This window comes from Hypanus sabinus, chromosome 5, assembly GCF_030144855.1.
Source record: "Hypanus sabinus isolate sHypSab1 chromosome 5, sHypSab1.hap1, whole genome shotgun sequence".
In the NCBI taxonomy this organism is placed as follows: domain Eukaryota; kingdom Metazoa; phylum Chordata; class Chondrichthyes; order Myliobatiformes; family Dasyatidae; genus Hypanus; species Hypanus sabinus.
The window spans coordinates 163,729,364-163,748,284 of NC_082710.1; the positions used below are offsets into that span (position 1 = coordinate 163,729,364).

Genomic DNA, 18,921 nt, shown 5'->3' on the forward strand with positions numbered 1-18,921 from the left:
TCATTAGACTGGAACTTGGAGATGCTCCTGACTACCTGCCATGGTCTCCCCTCAGTGAGTAAATGTAGCCTCAGTAACACCGTCTGAAGTCCCCGTCACTTGTTTAAATGGCCAAGACCAGACTTCTGAAAATGCAACACTTCCCTCGCACTGGTTTGGGGGATGTGGGTCCTGTAGTTACTCCCCTCAGCTTGTCCTGAGAGGCTGATATTGAGCATCCCACTGGAATCTCTCATGATAGGAACTGGGTAGAGACTCCAGGAAACTAACCCAGAGACAATAAACTACTGGTCTCTGTGTGCTGACACTGTGATATCATTGTATGAACGCAATTAAACCTCAATCAAATCCGGCACATCAGCAGCCCCTCAGGATTAGGGTTGATCTGTTTCCACCTCAGTACAATGGGTTCTGAAGTGAATATTATTATTATTATTTAAATATTATGATTCAGCTGCATCATTCCAGAAGAATAATTATTTTGCTCTCCTTAACATTTGTGTACAAGGAAACAACATTAAAAAATTCTGAATTAAACAATTGTGAATGATAAGAGTATTGGTCACGTACCTCCAACTACAGACCAATACACGAACACAATGTACATGGCGATAAGTGACAAAGTATTACAGATCCACAGGATTAGAAAATATCCCGGACGTCCTGTGGAGAAATAAAAAAAGCATGCGAAAGCCGTTAACAATCTATGCAGACTGATTATGACACTGGAGGCCATTCTGGACATCAATCAATGCTAGCTCCCCAGGAAGCAATCACAATCCCACCATTGACCCCACTTTTACTGTTACTCTCTCACCCCAGTTGTTACCAATAACAAACCCTCCATCTCATCTCCCCAAATGTAAAAGACATAACAGTAAATGTCCTTGGTGAGAACTGTTTTAAACCATCGGATCCAGCTGCACCTGATTCAGCATCATCGGTCTTCCTCCCCATCACTAAATTATTTGTTCAAAGATTAACCTGAAGTGCAAGAATAATCCCTGATTAGCTCTTGTCTCTGTAATTTTGCTCCAACAACATGTTCGATGCCCATCGATGGGTGTGACTGAGACTGTCCACCTGTCTCTGTGGTTCCCTCCCATCCCTTTGCCCCCTGGATCAATGTTCCCAAATGTTCCTGTTGCCCTGGTGTTGAAATTGCATCTCTCTCTCACCGGATTCTATCCCATCTCAGTTCTAATTTCAGTTTATCTACAAAGCCACCGTGTGTCTGTGTCAGGCTTCGTGTCTGTGGACTCACTTTCATCAACTTCAGTTCTGAATGTTATCTGTTTAATTTTATTGTTTGTATTTTTTTCTACACATCGGGTGTTTGATGATCTTCTTTTTAATGGGTTCTATTGTGTGTCTTTGTTTTGTGGCTGCCTGTAAGGAGACGGATCTCAATGTTGTATATCGTACACATACTTTGATAATAAATGTACTTTGAACTTTGATGTACCAACACTGTTCTAATCCAGCCACTTCTTGTTCAATTGATCATCTTCACTGCCAACTTCTCTTCCAGGGCAAATGTTAACTGACATTGTTAATGGTTCCTTCTCCTCAGATATTGATCCTCCTACTTTGAAATCTCCCATCGTCTCCTCTCTGTATTTAAATAAAAGCAAAATCCTGCAGCTCAGCCATGGCAACATCACTGTCTGGTCATTCAAATCCATCCGGTTGCCTGGTGACTGGAGCTGAACACAATGTGTCCAAAACAATATAGTGACTGGAAAACCCCACGTGTTGAGAATCTGAAATACACTCAGTGGCCACTTTATTAGGTACAGCTGTACACCTGCTCGTTAATGTGAATATCCAATCAGCCAATCATGTGGCAGCAACTCAATGCATAATAACATCCAAACATTGTCATGAGGTTCAATTGTTGTTCAGTCCAAACACTAGAATGGGGCAGAAATGTGATCTCAGTGACTTTGACTGCGGAATGATTGTTGGTGCCAGATGTGGTGGTTTGAGGATCTCAGAAACTGCTGATCTACTGAGATTGTCATGCACAACAGTCTCCAGAGTTCACAGAGAATGGTCCAAAAAGCAAAATAAAACATCCAGTGAGTGACAGTTCTGTGGCTGAAAATGTTTTGTCAAGCTGACAGGAAGATGACAGTAATTCAAATAACCACGTGTTACAACAGTGGTGTGCAGCAGAACATGTTTGACAGACAACATATCGAACCTTGAAGTGGATGGGCTACAGCAGCAGAAGACCATGAACACACACTCAGTGGCCACTTTATTAGGTACAGGAGGCAGCTGATAAAGTGGTCACTGAGTGTATCAGAGAAAATGCTGGAGGGACACTGCAGTAGAAGCAGCATTTGTGCAGAGATTTGATGTTTCTTGTCACAGAGGAGAGTGAAAGAAATCCTGAGAAATACAAAAGAAAGGAAAACAATGGTGTACGATACACTGCAGTTGCTGGAAATTTGGAATAAAAAAGAATTCCGGATTTCCATTTCTGCATCTGTGGAGAGTGGAAAACAGAGTTTTGGTCACACACTCTGAACTTGTATCAGAAGTGGTCAGTTCTAACATAAACTGGAATGGCTGGTTATCTGAAATTGGTGAATTCATTATTGCAGCTCCTGGGACTCAATGTGGAATAAGGGATGCTGCTCCTCAATGGGCTTTGCTGGAACTGGGGAAGAGGTTAAAGATGGGAAATCAGAGAGAAAACTAAAGTGATGGGCAACTGGAAGCTCACTGTTACCCTCGGTGTTCTGCAAAGTGGTCACACAACCTGTAATGGCTTCTCCAATGTGCAGGAAACTGCTGTGAGGACACAGAATTGGAAGTACAAGTCACTCACTGCTTTCCCTGGAGGGGTTATATGTGTGCCAGGAATGGGGAAAGGGAAGAGGTAATAAAGCAGGTGTTGCATCTTCTTTGGTTCAGGGAGACAGAGGTGTCCCATGTGGAAAACTGCATTGGAAAGAGAGGTTCTTTCAGAATAAACTTTTGCAAACACCCAAGAGAAACTGACACCGAGTCTGAAAGAAAGAGCCACATGTACTGTACACTCACCAGCAGGTCTGAGAGACAACTGCTCAAACCCCCTGACACTAGATGGGGAGTAGAACTCCCTTCACAACTCTGCCCTCTATGTGAATGAGGCCCCCATTTCCAAAGGCACGGCCACCATCAGGATGAAAGGGCATCTTTCCCTCAGTCCCACCTCTAAACAGACTTGGTGACACAGTGAGATGAGACAACACAACGCAGCAAACACGAGTGAATGAAGACGGCTCCTCTCATGGCCACTTCTCCCAAATATCTTCTGCAGTTTGGTCAGAGGTGACTCCAGGACTGTTTCAGGTACACCGTGTCACTGCAAAGCACATCAAAACTGGGAAAAAATGGGTAATTTCATCCCCCAGGTCACAGGTCAGAGGGGAAGTGGGGGGAGGGTCAAAGGTGTAATCGACTACCCACATTTTCCCTTGTTTATGTTAAAGTTCATTCAGGTTTACTGGGTGGTGTCTGAAAGTTCATGCAGGAGCAAATTAATCAATGACAGATACCTCCGAGGGTTTTCCACCCCCACTGGTCCAGTAACACGGCTGAATGAAGAGATGGTCCAGAAATCACCTGTCCTGCGGCCAATACAGCAATCAGTATAACATCCTTGAGGGAAAGCCCTGAAATTAAAAATAAATTCGAATCATTAAACATCTCACGGGCAGTGGATGACAAATGATGCAACAACCATAATGTTCCGTAATTTCCTGCCGAGAAGGGAATGTTCCAACCCCTGTCTAATCTCACCGATCTGTGACCCAGGCCGACACCAACTGACTCTGCTCTGAGAATCATTCATCACAATGCATCGTTATACCCGTCAAGAATGGATTATTCAGATTCATTTATTTATCAGATGTACATCACAACATACAATGAAATGTAAAGGCAACACGAGTGAATCTGCGGATGCTGGAAATAAATTAAAAAAAAAACACTAAATGCTGGCAGAACTCAGCAGGCCAGACAGCATCTATGGGAGGAAGTAATAACGACGTTTCGGGCCGAAACCCTTCATCAGGGGTGAAGTAACATGGGATGGTCAAGGGGGGGATAAGAAGTGGGGGGAGGGATAAAGTAGAGAGCTGGGAAGTGATAGGCTGGAAGGAAATGGGCTAGGGGGAAGGTGGAGAATTATGGGAAATAAAAGAGAAAGAAAGGTAGGGCTGGGGGGAGAGATTATAGTGAGGGGGGAAAAAGAGAGAGAAAGAGAACCAGACTAAAATAATAGATAGGGATGGGGGTAAGGGTGGGGGGCAGGGGTATCAACGGAGGTCAGTGAGTTGGATGTTCATGCCAGCAGGAAGGAGGCTACCTAGGCGGGAGATAAGGTATTGCTCCATCGACCTGCGTGTGGCCTCATCTTGACGGTAGAGGAGGCCATGGACAGACATGTCAGAGTGGGAGTGGTCTGTGGAATTGAAGTGTGTGGCCACAGGGAGATCCCGCCACTGCTGGAGGACCGAGCGCCGGTGTTCGGCGAAACGGTCTCCCAGTCTGTGGCGGGTCTCCCCAATGTATAAATGGCCACATCGGGAGCACCGGATACAGTATATCACCCCAGCTGACTCGCAGGTGAAGTGGTGCCTCACCTGAAAGGACTGTCTGGGGCCTGGGATGGTGGTGAGGGAAGAAGTGTGGGGGCAGGTGTAGCACTTCTTCCGTTTGCAGGGATGAGTGCCCGGAGGGAGGTCCGTGGGGAGGGATGGGGGGGATGAATGGACAAGGGAGTCGCGTAGGGAGGGCAGAGTTGATAATGGATGAAGGGAAGCCCCTTTCTTTAAAAAAGGAAGACATCTCCTTTGTCCTAGAATGAAAGGCCTCATCCTGAGAGCAGATGCGGCAGAGGCGGAGGAATTGAGAGAAAGGGATAGCATTTTTGCAGGAGACAGGGTGGGAGGAGGAATAATCTAGGATTGCTCCCTACTCGACTCCGTTGTCCATTCATCCCCCCCATCCCTCCCCACGGACCTCCCTCCGGGCACTCATCCCTGCAAATGGAAGAAGTGCTACACCTGCCCCCACATTTCTTCCCTCACCACCATCCCAGGCCTCAGACAGTCCTTTCAGGTGAGGCACCACTTCACCTGCGAGTCAACTGGGGTGATGTACTGTATCCGGTGCTCCCGATGTGGCCATTTATACATTGGGGAGACCCACCGCAGACTGGGAGACCATTTCGCCAAACACTGGCGCTCAGTCCTCCAGTAGTGGCGGGATCTCCCTGTGGCCACACACTTCAATTCCACAGACCACTCCCACTCCGACATGTCTGTCCATGGCCTCCTCTACCGTCAAGATGAGGCCACACGCAGGTCGATGGAGCAATACCTTATCTCCTGCCTAGGTAGCCTCCTTCCTGCCAGCATGAACATCCAACTCACTGACCTCCGTTGATACCCCTGCCCCCCACCCTTACCCCCATCCCTATCTATTATTTTAGTCTGGTTCTCTTTCTCTTTTTCCCCCCTCACTATAATCTCTCCCCCCCAGCCCTACCTTTCTTTCTCTTTTATTTCCAATAATTCTCCACCTTCACCCTAGCCCATTTCCCTCCAGCCTATCACTTCCCAGCTCTCTACTTTATCCCTCCCCCCACTTCTTATTCCCCCTCGACCATCCCATGTTACTTCACTCCTGATGAAGGGTTTCAGACGGAAATGTCGTTATTACTTCCTCCCATAGATGCTGTCTGGCCTGCTGAGTTCTGCCAGCATTTCGTGTTTTTTTATACAATGAAATGTATTGTTTGCATTAACAACCAACACAACCTGAGGATGTGCTGAGGGCAGGGCAGCCTGCAAGTGTCACCACACACTCTGGTGCTACTTTCCACCTGATGTCAGGGGCTGCTACACAAATGCACATGTGGGCAGTTTGTTCTCATTGATCGGTGAAGTACATTATCTGCCGATTGATCCATCCCAAGAGTAGGAAGAATGAGAAGAGCATACAAACTCAAGGAGCCAATTCTAAAAGGGTTACACCAACAAGACATTTGTTGAAAGGGTTAAGAAAGTAGCTTAACAAAGTTAGGATCTTTGCCTTCATGAATAGAGGCATAAAGTGGAAGAAGATCATTGTGAAACTTTCTAAAACCAGTCGTGAGTGGGAATGAAGGTGATTGGGAGAAGAACAGAAAATATCTTGAGGATTCTCTTTATGCACAGTAGTGGACAGGGTCTAGAATTCATCATCAGGAATAGTGAAGGGATATTCCATTGTAATTTCATATGAGGGCTGGTTAATTATCTGAAGGAAAGAATTTACAGAGCTGTGGGGAGAGGACAGAACAATAGGATTCAGTTGTTTGCTCAGTGATAGAACCAATTTATTCTTAAAGGGCTGAATGGCTTCCTTCTCTGCGATAACTGTTCTGGGATTCTGTGAACCCAATTAATTCAGCTTTTGCCTCTCTCTGCTGCAACACTGATTTGCATTGGCTGCATTCAATAGCCACCAATATGGTCTAAATGTTAACTGTAAAATGTCATTCATAAATGAAGCTCACCTTGCAACATTAAGGTGTAGTTTGTCTGGATGGAGCTGACAGGATTGGTTGTGATGCAGGTGTACACTCCACAGTCTTCAGATGAAGCGCTTGGGATAACAAGTGTTCTGTTTTCATCTGTTAGTTGGTGATGCTGGGAGATTTCCCCTCCATTCTTTTGCCACTGATACACATTCGGATCTCCAGAGACATCACAGGTGAGCTCGACCGTGAAACCCAGTGATTCGATGTTGGTAAATATGGAAGCTTCTGACAGCTCATCTAAAGGAGAGAATATGAAACCATGATATTCCTATCTTGATGTAGAATGCAATCTTACCATGTGGCATTGTACCAGATATGTACAAAGGAACGAAAGCACAGTCGGTTCTACACACCAAATATATACACAACAATGGAAATAAAAGCCATTTAACCCCGCAACACTGCTCTGTCACTGCACAAGATGACAGCTAACCTGATGGTAGATATTCCCATCTCCCACGATAACAGTTCACCTCTCTGCTTATCCAGGATCTATCTACCTCTGCCTCAAAAATATTCAGATTCCAAACAATCTTCTTCAGAGCAGAGGAAGCAAATACTCAAAACTGTTTCATCTCTGTTTTAGATGTTCATTTGCAAGTTCATGGACGTGCCAGTCAGAGCAGGAATAGGATGATGGTACAGATGAATGAGTGGCTCAGGAAGTGATGTTCGAACCTTTTCCCCGTTCAGATAATAGTCCGCACTATTGTTCCTTTTACCAAACTGCATTATCTTATATTTCCCAACACTGTATTCCATCTGCCATTTTCTTGCCCATTCTTCCAATTTGTCAAAGTCCTGCTGCAATCACATTGCTTCTTCAGCACTACCTACCCCTTCAACTATCTTCATATCATCTGCAAACTTTGTCACAAAGCCATCAATTCCATTATCTAAACCACTGACAAACAATATGAAAAGTAGCGGTCCCAATACCAACCCCCCCCCCCCAAGAACACCACTCACCACGAACAGCCAACCAGAAAAGGCCCCTTTTTCCCCCACTCACTGCCTCCTGCCTGCCGGCCGTTCTGCTATCCATTGCTGAATCTTTCCTATAGCACCATAGGACTTTATTGTGTTAAACAGCCTCATTTCTGGTACCTTATCAAATATCTTCTGAAAATCCAAGCAAATGACATCCACTGCCTCTCACTTGCCCACATTGCTTGTTACTTCCTCGAAGAACTCTAACAAAATTGTCAGGGAATATTTCCCTTCACAGAAACCATGCTGACTTTGACTTATTTTACTATTAGTCTCCAAATACCTTGAAACTTCATCCTTAATAATAGACCCCAACACGTCCCCAACCACTGGGGTTAGGCAAACTGGACTACAATATCCTTTCTTTTGCCTTCTTCCTCCCTTCTTAAGGGGAACTGGCCAAATTTGACTGGAAAGGGACACCAGCACGAAGGACAGCAGAGCAGCAATGGCTGGAGTTTCTGTGAAAAATGAGGGAAGTGCAAGGCAGAGACATTCCAAATCAGAATGGATGACAAGAATCCACTGGATTCTGGCATTGTGCTGGATGACTAGAAAATTGCAAATGTTACTCCGCTATTTAAGAAGGGTGGCAGGCAGCAGAATGGAAACTAAAGACGTGTTAGTCTGACATCAGTGGTTGGGAAGTTGTTGGAATCGATCGTTACGGATGAGATTACAGAGTATTTGGAGGCACATGACAAGGTAGACAAAAGCCAGCATGGTTTCCTGAAAGGAAAATCCTGCCGGACAAACCTGCTGCAATTTTTTGAGCAAATTACAAGCAGGGTAGACAAAGCAGATGAAGTGGACGTGGTGTACTTGCATTTTTGGAAAGCCTTTGACAAGGTGCCACACATGAGGCTGCTTAGCAAGATAAGAGCCCATGGAATTACAGGGAAGTTACTAGCATGGGTGGAGCATTGGCTGATCAGCAGAAAACAGAGAGTGGGAATAAAGGGATCCTATTCTGACTGGCTGCCAGTTACCAGTGGAGTTCCACAGGGGTCAGTGTTGGGACCACTGATTTTTACGATGGATTTGTGGTTAAATTTGCCGATGATACAAAGTTAGGTGGAGGAGCGGGTAGTGTTGAGGAAACAGAGAGCCTGCAGAGAGACTTAGATAGTTCAGGGGAATGGGCAAATGAAATATGATATTGGAAAGTGTATGATCATCAATTTTGGTGGAAGAAATAAACAGGCAGACTATTATTTAGATGGGGAGAGAATTCAAAATGCAGAGATACAAAGAGACTTGGGAGTTCTTGTGCAGGATACCCTAAAGGTTAACCTCCAGGTTGAGTCGGTGGTGAAGAAAACAAATGCAATATTGGCATTGATTTCTGGAGGTAGAGAATATTACAGCAGGGATTTGATGTTGAGGCTCTATAAGGCATTCATGATTTGACACTTGGGAGTATTGTGTGCAGTTTTGGGCTCCTTATTTTAGAAAGGATATACTGACATTGGAGCGGGTTCAGAGAAGATTCACGAGAATGATTCCAGGAATGAAAGGGTTACCGTATGAGAAACATCTGGCAGCTCTTGAGCTGTATTCCCTGGAGTTCAGGAGAATGAAGGGGGATCTCATAGAAACATTCCAAATGTTAAAAGGCCTGAACAGATTAGATATGGCAAAGTTATTTCCCATGATAGGAGAGTCTAGGACAAAGGACAGGAATTCAGGTTTGAAGGACATCCATTTATAAGAGAGATGCGGAGAAATTACTTGAGTCAGAGGGTGGTAAATCTGTGGAATTTTGTGCCACGAGCAACTGTGGAGGCCAAGTCACTGGGTGTATTTAAGGCAGAGATAGATAGGTTCTTTATTAGTCAGGGCATCAAAGGGATGGGGAGAAGATGGGGAATGGGGATGACTGGACAAATTGTATCAGCACATAATTGAGTGTTAGAGCAGACTCAAGGGGCCAAATGGCCTACTTCTGCTCCTATATCTTATGGTCTTAGAGAGTGGAGTGGCATTTGAAATCTTCTAGGCCCCCAGGACCATGCCAGAATCAAGTGATTCTTGAAAGATCATGACCAATGCATCCGTTATCTCTTCAGCAACCTCTCTCAGGGCTCTGGGATGTAGTCCATCTGGCCCAGGTGACTTATCCACCTTAAGACCTTTCAGTTTGCCGCGCACTTTTTCCTTTGTAATAGCTATGACACTCACAGACCTCTGGCACACTGCTAGTGTCTTCCACAGTGAAGACAGATACAAAGTACCTATTAAGTTCATCTGCCATTTCTTTGTCTCAAATGACTACTTCATTGGCATCACTTTCCAGTGGACCAATATCAACTCTCACCTCCCTTTTACTCCTTATATAACTGAAAAAGCTTTTGGTATCCTGCTTTATATTATTGGCAAGCCTACCCTCATATTTCATCTTTTCCCTTCATATAGCTTTTCAGTTGCCTTTTGCTGGATTTTAAAAGCTTCCCAATCATCCATCTTCCCACTCACTCCGCTTTGATTCAAGTGTCTGATGGTTGAGGGTGAAAACTTGTTTCTGAATGAGTGGTGGGGTCTCTGATGATGGAGGCTGCTTTCCTGCAACAACTCTCCATGTAGATGTGCTCAATGGTGGGGAGGGCTTTACCCATTATGGACTGGGCCGTATCCACTACTCCTTGTAGGATTTTCTGTTGAAGGGCATTGGTGGTTCCAATGATGCAGCCAGTCAATATACTCTCCACCACACATCTACAGAAGTCTGTCAGATTTTCAGGTGTCACGCCGAATCTCTGCAAATTTCAAAGGGAGTAGAGGCACTGCTGCACCTTCTTCATTTTGTTCTTAACTGCTGCCCCAGCACAAGTCATCTGTAATAATACACCAAGGAATTTAAAGTTGCCGACCCTCGCCGACTCTGATCCTCTGATGGGAATGGCTCATGGACCTCTGGTTTCCTCCTGAAGTCAGTAATCAGGTCCTTGGGTCTTGCTGACATTGAGGAAGAGGTTATTGCTGTGGCACCACTCAGACAGATATTAAGTCTCCCTCCTACATGTTGATTCATCACCACCTTTCATCCCAGAATTACCACCAGCTCCAAGAACTCTTGCTGTTTTCCCAGTGGGACTGAGCAGCCTCACACATGGAAATGCTTTCCTGACTTTTGTCATGAGGAACAGACATTGAAATCAATGAAACGGGCACTGCCGTGGAAACCATCAGACTCGACACCTCAGGAGGAAGGGGAAGGTGTACATTTAATAGGCTCTGGAATTACCCCCTCCCTCACACTCCATTAGTGCATTTTGACCCACCGGTGACCCATCTGCACAGGGAACATCGATACCCTGACACCTCAGCATTTTCAATAAGATTCTGGTCTTGTTATTTCAGAGAACATCCTCAGGTTTGTTGCCTTTTTGTCAGCCAGGCTCAAAATATTTCTCATTGATCACCTGAATGTTTATGTCAGAAGCAGGGTTTAAACAACAAGATTAATCTCATCATTGTGAGCATTGTATGGATTTCAAAAACATAAACAGAGACACCAATCTTAATTCATTTTATATCCTCCATCTTCCTTCCTGGTCAGTTTCCCAAAATTGTAGTCCTTATCTCAGTACCTGGAATTACCAAACAGAATCAAAAAGTTTATTACAATACATTGCTTACTTCACAGTGCAGAGAATGGCTTTATCCCACATAAATACTCCAATAAAAATTTGGTGGGATGAAATTTGGCAGCTCTAGGAACTTTCTGTATCTTTTAAAATTAATATTAAACTTGACTTCCCTGTTTTTAAAACTCTTAATGGTTTGTGACCAGAGTACATCACAGAATCACTTTCCTTTCATAATCCTGTTCAGGCTCTCACGTTTTCTGCCACCGGTCTCTTAAATTAAAAAAAAATCTCCCTCAGAGAAAATAGGCAGGTCAGCTTTTCTGAACTGCGCTCCTCAATTGTTGAATTCAATACTAAAACCATAGGGGATGCAGACTCAGTTAACACCTTTAAACGAGAGCTTAAAATCTATTTATTTAATCTTGCTTTTTAATGAGCATCGTTTTGTCTTTTATTTACATTTATTTTTATTTTATTTTATTTTTCATATTTGTACTTTTATCCCATTGCAAACAACTTTGAACTATATCATCTGTTTGAAAAGTGCTCGATAAATAAATCTCATCTTTTATTTATTATCATTGTTATTGATGTTTCTTTCACCATCATGTCACACCCCTTTCCCCATTTCCCACACTAATCTAATGCATTTTGTACCTCCCTCCCCTCCCATCCCTTCTCTTGCTACTTTTTCCATTTGTCCACCTTTTCCATCCATCCACAATTTCACTTCACAACCATTTCCTTCAGTTCTCTCCAACAAAAAACCCAAGCCTCAGGTTTGACAAACAGTTCTTCTTCTCTCATCCCACCAGTGCAGCAATGAGTGTTGGATCAAATCCCGAACGGGCTCCTCCTTGGGATGGCAGGTACATCACAGAGATGGGGGTTGAATGACGGCTGCATTCAATATCTGACACCTCAGTGTTTATTCTATCAGGTGAGTCACCCAAATTAGCCTCAACTGGAAAATACAACCACAAAAACTATGGCGAGTTCTGTATAAACACAGGGATGAAAGAAAAATTGTTGTCTATGAGGGAAGGAAGGATTAGATTTATCTTGGAATAGGTTAAAAAGTCAGCATAACATTGTGGGCCAAATGGCCTGAACTATGTTGTACTGTTCTATGTTCTATGAAAAATAAAGCTACTTACCAACAAGGCGTAGTTGTATTATTCTCAGCTCTTGTCCATCCACAATGAAGGTGTAATCTCCTTGGTCGCCATGTTCTGCTTCATTCACAGTCAGAGCACCATTAGAAATATCAAAGCGCAGGCGAAACTTGAACTGGTCACTCGGTTCCACTAAGCTGTGACCTGGGATATGATGCAAAATGCTCCTGCCGATGAAGGTCCAAACTATTTCACTCTTGCTGGGATCAACTTTGAGTTCAGGATCCAGTAAAACTGATGAGCCAAGGACAGCAAACTCTTCTTTATCTTTATCTGTAAATAAAAATATTTGTACTCATTTAAAATGTGGTGGCTGTGAAACACTTAAACAGAGAACTTTGTGAAACTACAGCAAATGAGAACATACTACTGAATAAATAATATCTTTACTGGGGTTACAGGAACTTGTCTTTCAGACAAGAATGTTGTGGAAATTCTTTCTGGCCCAGCCTCCCACCCCGAGCCCCTCATCAACTTTGGCTGATCCGACACTCTCACACTATACCTGTTCAAGCCAGACCCCAGTGCTTCTGATCTACACTGGCTCCAAAACTGACAATTCACTGGCTTCAGATTTCTCTATTCTCCATCTCTCAGAAAGTTGAATTGCCTCACCTTCAGATTTCTCTGGGGTTCATTCATCCCCTTTTCAGGAACATCCCTCAGTTTCAACACCTTGGCAACACAGGGGACAGGCAGAACCTCAGCACATGGTGGTACCTGGTGCCCATGTATTTAGGTTCCACACACAGTCTGATGCAGCCACACATGAAGTTGGTCATCAGGGTGAGGGACACATTGGGTAAATTGTTGTGCCCGTTATACAGGGATTTGTGCGTTGTGATCTGAGCGTCACTCACTCCATCTCAGACCCCCAGGTGAACCTGAAAACAGCTCGGGTGATTCTCAAGCTGGAGGAGCGGGGCATGGGCAACACTTGCACCAAGTACAGCAGCCTGAGAGAACCTCACACTTGTTGACCAGGTTCTTCCCAGATATCGATAGGGAGCGCCCTCCCCACAGTCCCAATTTCAGTTTTATCCTCTCAGTCCAGTCCAGGCAATTATTCAAAGTTCAAAATACAAAGTAAATTTATTATTGAAGTACATATATGTAACCATATACAATAAGATTTATTCTCTTGCGGGCATTCACAGTAACTACAAGAAACACAAATGACCCACCCCATCCAATGTGCAAAAGACAACAAACTATGCAAATACAAATAATAGTAATAATAAATGAACAACAAATATCAAGAACATGAGATGAACAGTCTTTGAAAGCAAGTCCACTGGTTGTGGGAACATTTCAGTGATGGGGCAAGTGAAGTTGAGTGAAGTTATCCCCTTTGGTTCCAGAGCTTGACGATGGTGGAGGGGTTATAACTGTTCCTGAACCTGGTGGTGTGAGTCCTGAGGCTCCTGTAATTCTTCCTGATGACAGCAGTGAGAAGAGGGCACAACCTGGGTGGTGGGAGTCCCTGATGATGAATGCTACTTTGCTGCTACATTGCTCTGTGTAGATGTGCTCAGTGGTTGGGAGGGCTTTCCTTGATGATGGACTGGACCATATCCGATACTTTTTGGAGGATTTACCATTCAAAGGCATTGGTGTTTCCAGACCAGGCTGTGACACAACCAGTCAATACACCCTCCACCACACATCTATAGAGGTTTGTCGGAGTTTTAGATGTCATGCTGAATCTTTGCAAACTCCACACTTCCCGTCCCACGTAGCCGAGTACAACTCAGTCAGTGACCCATCACCATCCTTCTGAAGGGGAGCTGAAGACATTGTGCAGCTTGTCTGTTTTAACTGTTTCCATCAGGAATCTGGAGGTGCTGTCCAGCCTGTTGTCGGCACTACCGGCTGCATCGATGATGTCACCAACCAGAATGACCAGCTGTGACGTCACCGGCAGTGGTGGGAGCGGCTCGAGGATGGCCAGCCGCTCGCTCCGCACGGGTGAGGTGTATGTGTTCATTAACCAGAGCAGAGTGTTTCAGTACATTATGTATGCCACAAGGAGCCACCCCCCAACCACCTCTCTGACTTGGGTGACTGAGAAGTTGTCACCCTGTAACAGAATTCCCAGGCCAGAAGGATGACAATCATTGCCCCCAACCACACAAACCATGGGGCCACCATCACAACCAACTCTGGCAGTTGCAGAGTGTGGTAGCCCACACACCTGTAAAAAACTCACATCAGCCTTAACCTTGGCCAGTTAATGTAAGGTGTTGACACATCACACCGTTCTCTTTACACTGATCACATTCAAAGATGCTAATATTGCGTCTATGATTAGTTCTTGTATTACATTTCTTGTCCAGGTCACTCAGCCTCAGCCAACACGGACATCCCTCTCTTTTGAGGCTGTGCCCTCTGGTCCTCGATTTGCCCACGAAAGTAAACATCCTCATCACATCCACTCCATCTTGGCCTTTCAACTTCCAAAAGGTTTCAATGAGATCGCCCTCATTCTTCTAAATTCCTCTGAGTTCAGGCCCAGAAACTTCAATCACTACTCATATGATAACTCTTTCATTCCAGCAATCATCCCTGTGAACCTCCTCTGAACCCTCTCCAATGTCAGCACATCCTTTCTTAAATAAGGGGCCCAAAACTAATCACAATACTCCGAGTGAGGCCTCATCAGTAATTTATACAGCATCAGCATTACATCCTTGTGTTTATGTTCCAGTCCCCTTGAAATGAATGTGAACATCTCATTCACTTTCCTCACCACCAACTCAACCTACAAATTAACCTTTCAGGAATCCTTGAAGACTCCCAAATCCCTCTGAACTTCAGATTTTAGATTTTTCCCCCGTTTAAGAACATAATCTATGTTTTTAATCCTTCTACCAAAGTGCATGGCCATACAATTCCTGACACTGTATTCCATCTGACACCTCTCCAAATCTGTCAAAGTCCTTCTGCAGCCTCTCTGCCTCCTCAACATGACCGGCCCCTCCACCTTCAACTGACTGTTTAAGGCGACTGAAACTAATCATTGAATCAGAATCAGAATCAGGTTTAATATCACCGACATAGGTCATGAAATTTGTTCTTTTACAGCAGCAGTACATTGTAACACATAATAATAAAAAATAAATTACAATAAGTGTATATTAAAAATAAATTAAATAAATAATGCAATAAGAGAGCCAAAAAAAAGTGAGGTAGTGTTGATGGGTTTATTGTCCATTGAGGAATGTAATGGCAGATGGGAAGAAACAGTTCCTGAAACACTGAGTGTGTGTCTTCAGCCTCCTGCACCTCCTCCTTGATGGTGACATTGAGAAGAGGGCACATCCTGGCTGATGGGTCTCCTTAATGATGGATACTATCTTTTTGAAGCATCACCTTTTGAAGGTGTCCTTGATACTAGGTTAGTGCCCATGACGGTGCTGGCTGAGTTTCCAACTTTCTGCTGCTTTTTCTGATCCTGTGCTCTCCACGTACATTTGTAGAAACTTGCACGAGTCTTTGATGACATACCAAGACTCCGTAAACTCGTAATGAAACATAGCCGATGTTGTGCCTTCTTTGTAATTGCATCAATACGTTCGGCCCAGGACAGATCTTCAGTGGTGTTGACATCGAGGAACTTGAAACTGCTCACCCTTTTCACAGCTGATCCATTGATGAGGACTGGGGAGTATTCTCTATTGACTTCACCTTCCTGAAGTCCACAATCAATTCCTTGGCCTTACTTACATTGAGTGTAAGGTTGTCGTTGTCACACCACTCAACCAGCTGATCTACCTCACTCTTGTACGCCTCCTTGTCGCCAACAGTGGGCTAAGCATTCATCCTAGACGTGTTCCAGTGTTGATTGTCAGGAAGGTGGAGATGTTATTTCTGATCCGCCCTGACTGGTCTCCCAGTGAGGAAGTCAAGAAGGGAGGGACAGACCCCAGGTTTTGAAGCTTTTTGAACATTCTGATTCGGTCCCAGAGGAAGACAATACATGAATGTTCATGTTGATTGGTGGTCATTGAAATCCTCAGGGTGTGATCAGGGAAGTCGTTAAGTGGCCACTGTCTGCATTAGTACAATGTCAACGTGTATCCCTGTCACAATGCATCATTCAGGACGGGTCTGTTTTGTCAGAATCTGAATCAGGTTTATTATCATCGGCATGGGATGTGAAATTTGTTAACTTAGCAGCAGCAGTTCATTGCAATACATAGTTAATATTCTGGCCAGTTCTGTATTCAGAGAGCCATCCTTTAGCACTTTCACAAAAGAGATGAATTTGGGTGTTTGGAGTTTGTGCTCTGAAGCTTTCAAAAGGATTCTACTAGCTGGGATGTACGACTATTGTAAATATGTAATTCTACAAATATTCAAAATGTTAGAGGGCGGTAGGAAATCATAGCTATTGAAATTGTGGTGACTCACTTTTCACTTTATGTTTAAAAATGTATGTTAGGCTGTGTGTGATGAGAGGAGAATCAGATTCTCTGCAGAAATTCTGCTGTTTTTATATCACCAGTTTCAATGTCTCTCCGATGACTCAGTTGATGAGACACAGCAGAGGTTATCCTGCTTAGACTTTGATGGAAATAAAAATCACAGATCATAGTTTCTACGGCAGATTCTGCCATTAATAAATCACACACTACATCACAAATATCTGTAACTTCTTACCAATGACAAGCAACTCCATTGTTTTCAACTCTTTCCCATCGACAGTGAAGGTGTAATCTCCTTGGTCACCGGCATTTAATCTGCTTATCGTCAGTGCACCACTCAAAGCGTTGAATTGTAAACGGTCCTTGAACTGTTCACTTGGTTCAAATGTGGCATCACCTGGGATGTGATCCAAAATAACATCATGGCTTTTGTTGCTGGCTTTGAAAGTCCAAAGGATATCATTCTTGCTGGAATCAACGGTGATTTCAGGATCCAGTAAAACTGATGAACCAAGGACACCAACCACTTCTTCCCTTTCAGCTGATTAGAATAGAAAGAAAATATAATCATTTAAACTGTAGAGCAGGTGAAAGTGAGACAACTACAGCACAGGAGTGATATTACATGAACAGATGTTATTGGACATTTTACTGCAGTTTCAGGACCAGGCTGTGTAGGGCGACTTGATCTGTAGCCTTGGTCACCTGGGCAATACTAATACTTACGTAAGGATGTTGTTTATTGGTCTCAGCCCAGGGTTTAATATAATCATTCCCACGGTTCTGACTGGAAACATTAAAATCTTGCTTTTATATTCTAGTCCTCTCAAAACGAATGCTAACATCACATTTGCCTTCCTCACTACAGACTCAACCTGCAAATTAAACTTCGGGGAATCTTGCACAAGGTCTCTCAAATCCCTGTGTGTCTCAGAAATCTGTATTTTCTCTCCATTTAGAAAATCGTCAACCCTTTCATTTCTTCCACTGAAGTGCATGACCATACACTTCCCGACACCACATTCCATCTGCCATTTCTTTCCCCATTTTCCTAACCTACCCAAGAGGGAGGAAGCAGCTCAGAAATTGAGAAAGCTTGTAGTCAGTGTGAGAGGGAGGATAGGCAGGTGATAGAGAAGGGATGCGCTCAGACTGATGGTTTGAGACGTGTCTATTTTAATGCAAGGAGTATCACGAACAAAGCGGCTGAGTTTAGAGCGTGGATCACTGCTATGATGTTGTGGCCATTACAGAGACTATATGACTCAGGGGCAGGAATGGCTACTTAGAATGCCAGGCTTCAGATGTTTCAGAAAGAACAGAGAAGGAGGCTACAGAGGTGTGAGTGTGGCACAGTTGATCAGAGATAGTGTTACAGCTGCAGAAAAGGAGGAAGTCACGGGTGGAATTTACAATCAGGAAGGGGTCAATAAATCTACTGGGTGTTTTTTTATAAACCACCCAATAGTAACAGGGACATCGAAGAGCTGACAGGGAGACAGATTGTGGAATGATCCAGTAATAACAGTTTTGTATGTTAAAAGGCCGCCTGACAGATTAGATATGGCAAAGTGATTTCCCATGGTAGGGGAGTCTCGGACAAGAGGTCACGACTTCAGAATTGAAAGACGTCTATTTAGAACAGAGATGTTCTAGTCAGATGATGGTAAATTTGTTGAATTTGTTGCCACGAGTGGCTGTGGAGGCCAAGTCATTGGGTGCATTTAAGGCAGAGACAGATAGGTTCTTAATTAGCCAGGGCATCAAGGGGTATGGGGAGAAGGCAGTGGAGTGGGGATGACTGGAAGAATTGGATCAGCCGATGAATGAATGGCAGAACAGACTCGATGGGATGAATGGCCTACTTCTGCTCCTATATCTTATGGTCTTATGGTCTAACAGGCTTGTTGGGATGTTTTAATTTCCCAGATATTGATTGGAATCTCCCTAGAGCAAGGAGTTTGGATGGGGTGGAGTTTTTTTTAGGCGAGTTCAGGAAAATTTCCTGACACAGTATGTACATCAGCCTACAAGAGGAGAGGCTGTACGTGTTCTGGTATTGGGAAACGAACCTGGTCAGGTGTCAGGTCTCTCAGTGGGAGAGCATTTTGGAGATAGTGATCACAAATCTCTCTCCTTTACCATAGTGTTGGACA

At 44.0% G+C, this 18,921-nt stretch overlaps 1 protein-coding gene across 1 annotated transcript in view; it reads right to left on the reverse strand.

Annotated features, from left to right (window-relative positions):
- Window positions 1–18,921, reverse strand: part of LOC132394810 (uncharacterized) — a 68,611-nt gene that overhangs the window by 19,357 nt on the left and 30,333 nt on the right. The window contains exons 2-6 of the mRNA XM_059971217.1: window positions 17,001–17,306; window positions 12,321–12,611; window positions 6,560–6,820; window positions 3,552–3,668; window positions 571–663 (exon numbers count right to left, since the gene is read on the reverse strand). Coding sequence (XP_059827200.1) covers window positions 571–663; window positions 3,552–3,668; window positions 6,560–6,820; window positions 12,321–12,611; window positions 17,001–17,306 — 1,068 coding nt within the window. The remainder of the gene's footprint in view (window positions 1–570; window positions 664–3,551; window positions 3,669–6,559; window positions 6,821–12,320; window positions 12,612–17,000; window positions 17,307–18,921) is intronic.